General features: G+C 43.0%; 1 protein-coding gene across 1 annotated transcript; it reads left to right on the top strand.

Moving 5' to 3' along the window:
* The first annotated feature begins 2,819 nt into the window (after positions 1-2,819).
* Positions 2,820-4,216, top strand: LOC124483489 (m7GpppX diphosphatase-like). Its single transcript, XM_047043967.1, has one exon. It carries the CDS (start codon positions 3,112-3,114, stop codon positions 4,099-4,101), a length of 990 nt encoding a protein of 329 aa, XP_046899923.1. The 5' UTR covers positions 2,820-3,111; the 3' UTR covers positions 4,102-4,216.
* The last annotated feature ends 317 nt before the right edge of the window (positions 4,217-4,533 follow it).

Below are 4,533 nucleotides of genomic sequence, written 5' to 3'. Positions count from 1 at the left end.
CAAAATACGAAAATTCCTCTCAAAGGATGATGCTGAAAAACTAATACATGCTTGTGTTACGTCCCGATTGGACTACTGCAATGTGTTGTTCTCTGGCCTCCCAATTACCTACCAAAATGTTTTACAGCGGGTGCAAAATGCTGCTGCTAGACTACTGACTAAAACAAGAAAGTTTGATCATATAACATCTACTCTTATCTCTTTACACTGGCTCCCTATCCAAGCCAGAGCAAAGTTTTACTACTAACTTACAAATCTCTGCATGGATTGGCACCACTGAACCTCTCCGGTCTCCTTGCACCCTATTACCCCGCTAGGACTCTAAGATCTCAAGATGCCAGCTATCTGGTAATACCCAAAGTTAAGAAAAAAACAGCTGGAGGTAGGGCGTTCTCATATAGAGCACCTCTTCTCTGGAACAAATTACCCATCTCAATTAAGGAGGCTGATACCGTTTCGACATTTAAAACTAGATTAAAAACGTTCTTGTTTAGTCAATTCTATGACTGTTAAAAGGAAGTATGTATGTACTTTCTATGTAAACCTGGGGTGTGTGCTTGCCTATGTGTGTATCACATGTCACTTTTAAATTGTAATTATAGCTTATGTTCACATTGCCCATTTAGATGTTACAAATAAAGTAAACCGGTTACTGTATCTTGTTACTATTATAGTTTTTATTACTAGTTGGAGACAACGGGGGACTGGTTGTTTTCATCCTTATTCGTATAAGTATAACCTATTTTAGAGTTCTTTCCCCTGGAAAAGATTTCATGTTCCAACCGAGGGGGGCTGTCGCTGTTTTGGTGTGTGGGGCTGCATCAAATACCCTTTTTAGCTCTGTTAAATTGCTGCACTAGTCCACACTTGACCGGTGGGGATCTCTATTATTCTATTATGACTGTAACTCTTAGCTGTTCCTGGCATTCTCTAATCCCTGCTCTCCTCTCTCTGTCCCCCCCCCACACATTCCCTGTGGTGTGGGGGGTTTGAGCTGTCAGGACCTGCTTGGTCGTCGGTCTGCCAACGTTGGACCAGGTCGTCACCCGGAATCCAGTCTCCATGACGGCCAACAGCGAGTTTCCCGGTCCCATCCAACGTCTATAAAGTCAAACAATGGGTTTTGGTGTTTCAAAACCCATTGACACTGTATGACTATGTTTAGCTTGTGTTCTGCTCCTCTCTCCTACCACCCATCTCTGGAGGAGGGGATCCCTCTCTGAATTGCTCCTCCCAATGTTTCTTCCATTTTTTCTCCCGTTGGGAGTTTTTCCTTGTCTTCCTTAAGGGTTTAGGTTGGTTGAGGGGCAGTTCTATGGGCGCATGTGAAGCCCTCTGTGACATGCTTGCGTGTAAAAAGGGCTATACAAATACATTTTATTTGATTTGATTTCCTCCGCTTAATATTCCAAAATGCCCAGGACACAGAAAACCACAAAAGACGAGATATAATAAAAGACTAGTAGTTCAATTTTACATTAAAAAAGGGTCAGAGATAATTAAGTAAAAAAAAAAAGGGAAAAACCCAGCAATCCTCGGATCAGAATAAATGTCCACAGTGAACGTCCTGTCGGTTATTGTTCTGTTGTGTGGTTGCTCTTTCCTTGTCGTGCTCAGTCGTCCCTTTCTGGTCCGTTCGAACCCTCCTGTCCCTGTCACGTCGTCCTCTCTTTATGCCTCCTCGATGCCCGTTGATAGGCCGATATGATAATTGTCCAGTCCAAGTGAATTGGCACGTGTGAGTGTGTGTGAACATTTGCCAATGTTCACACACACTCACACGTGCAACCACAGCAATCAAGGTAAATTAATGTCTTGACACACTAGTGCTTCCACCCAAAAAACGCACCACACATTCCCATTAGGCTGACATAGACTATAATAGTAGAAAGGAGGGTAGTAGACTGCAGTTTATGTAGGTATGCCTAGACTATGTAGTTTGCTGGAATCACACACAAGGAAGCAAATTACCCACTGTAGCCAAGCCTTGACACTGTTCAGTCTGTCTGCATCTGTCTATGTCTTTGCATGTGGGACGTTCTTGAACTATGCCAGGAAATATGAAGGGTATATCCTTTTCTCCAAGCAGTACCTGAATATTATCATCAGTTTTTCAGGTAATCTTGAAACACAAAGAATCAAGGAGACTCTTTATTCAATTGGATAAAGTATTTTCATTGTTTAAAGTAGCCTGTACGTTGACAAGCCTCTATATTACCTCTCCTCTGGCTTCCCCAATATTATAGGTGCAATATACTGTCCCCATGGGTGTATCCAGGCCCAGTGGAAGACTCAGGGGGTGACTGCCTGGTGCCCCCATGGTTGTTTCTAAAATGCCTTTGAGTGGCAAGAATTAGACCAAGTGCCCTACTGTCTGCCATTCACATTGTGAAATATGCTTGAGTGCCCAGGATGCCCCACGCAATAAATGACAGTTGGCCCTCTATAAGTGTAAAAACATGTCTTAATGAGTTCCTTTATAGTATAGAAAACGTGATGCAGTACCCTATAAGGTGCCCTTATAATGGCCTAAATTGGACTGTTCTCATGCCCTTACTTCCAATGGAAAAGGGTGCTGTTATGAAGTGCCCTTTATGCTGCCCCTACATGACAGTGTCCCAAATGTTGCCCTTTCCCAAGAAGACAATTAGATGCTTTGCCCAACAGTCTCCCCTAATGTTCCCAGTAGGGCATGCTTTCCCAAAGTGAGTCTGTCACTGTCCAAGGTTATTGAAAATACTAGCTATAACGCTAAGTGTGATAATACATGCTTTGTAGTCTGAAACTGGTGATACGGTAGAAAGCTTGCAAATCCACAGCATATTTATTTGAACAACTACCTTCAAAAGGCCTCTCATCTTCTCGTGCAAAGCGTTAAATTCCTCTTGCGCGAGGTCGGGAAAAAGTTCATTTTTCAAAAATTCTTCTGTTATTTCACCATTGTTGTAATATACTTTTTGAGCTATTCCATTTAGTAAACCGTTCAGAGATTTAGTTGGGTCCACATCCGCCATATCGCTGCTTGCGATCACGTGACAACATGTCACGTGAGAATTTGCCCGTTACTTTTCGGGCAGCTCCGGCTTCAAACGTAACATCCCTCCAACAAAGATGGCGTCCACTGGTAAACGTGAAAACCCCAACATTGGAATCGAAGACTTCAGTAAGACTAAAAGGCAAAAGAGTGGCCCAGATAGCGATCAAATAGATGATCAAGCAGCATCTGAAAGTGTGCTATCCGGATTCAAACTGAAGACCGTTCTGCGGGACTCGGCGCGTGAAAAAAACATATTTCTTCACGGGAAGTTAGATGACCATGAGGCTGTTGTCATCCTGGAGAAGACACCATTCAGAGAAGACACCTTGTCCGATATGTTCAGTGGCTCTAGACTAAAGTTGGAGATGAAAAATGACATATACAGCACCTATCAACTTCAACCCCCTGCACATCTGAATAAGATCAAGACCACAGTGGTGTGTCCCGCCACAGAGAAGCACGTTAAGAAGTACTTATGTCAGGAGACTTTTCTGGTGGAGGAAACCGGGGAGGATTATCGCTCTATCACTCTGCCTTACATTAAGAGCCAGAGCTTTGGGATACAGTGGGTCTACAACATCCTGGAGAAGAAAGCTGAGGCAAATCGTATAGTCTATGAGGATCCAGATCAGGATGTTGGCTTTGTTCTCCTACCAGACTTAAAGTGGGACCAAAAGCAGCTGGATAACTTGTATCTGATAGCCATCGTTCATCGAAGAGACATCAAAAGTCTCCGGGACTTGACTGCTCAGCATCTACCACTGCTAAGAAATATCCGCCAGAAAGGAGAGAAGAGCATTCTGGAGCGGTATGGAGTGCCAGCCAGCAAGATGAGGGTTTACCTCCATTATCAGCCATCGTACTACCACCTTCATGTCCACTTCACGGCCCTGGGCTATGACGCTCCGGGCACTGGGGTGGAGAGAGCACACCTACTCTCCGATGTCATTCAGAACCTCCTGGCAGACTCTGAGTACTACCACAATCGTACCCTCTCCTTCCCACTGAGGGCTGACGACAGCCTGCTCAGTGAGTTCAAAGGAGCTGGGAGGTTGTCTGCCTAATTCCAGCTATCCTAGTTGTAAACTGTATGTGTAAGCAGTTGTGCTTTTTTTTTTTACCATAATCTTTATACAAAATGTAATACCTTAATTGTTTTATTAAAGTGTCCTCAATCCACTATTGTGTATGTGACATTCTATTTATTTTTATTGCCATGTTTTCTGAGCAACACATAATAGGCTACCCCTTCTCATTCTTGTTTCTATCAAACAGTTCAGTGCAAATGTTTTGGCTAGATTAACAAAATGGAATACATTTAAATGTTTTCATATTCTATCAAATCACTGAAAAGGGTTATGGTTATTTACTAGTTACTGGCAACTATTACAGTCAAAATCTATAGTACATTATCTTCATGCAGCATGCCCAAAATGTCAGAGCTTTGGGGTGCACAAAGAAAATGGCTTAAAGTAAATGCAAGCAGTCACACTGAT

The sequence above is a fragment of the Hypomesus transpacificus genome, chromosome 21, assembly GCF_021917145.1.
Source record: "Hypomesus transpacificus isolate Combined female chromosome 21, fHypTra1, whole genome shotgun sequence".
Taxonomy (NCBI): domain Eukaryota; kingdom Metazoa; phylum Chordata; class Actinopteri; order Osmeriformes; family Osmeridae; genus Hypomesus; species Hypomesus transpacificus.
The sequence above is the reverse complement of the archived record's forward strand: the minus strand, read 5'-3'. Positions and strand labels throughout refer to the sequence as shown.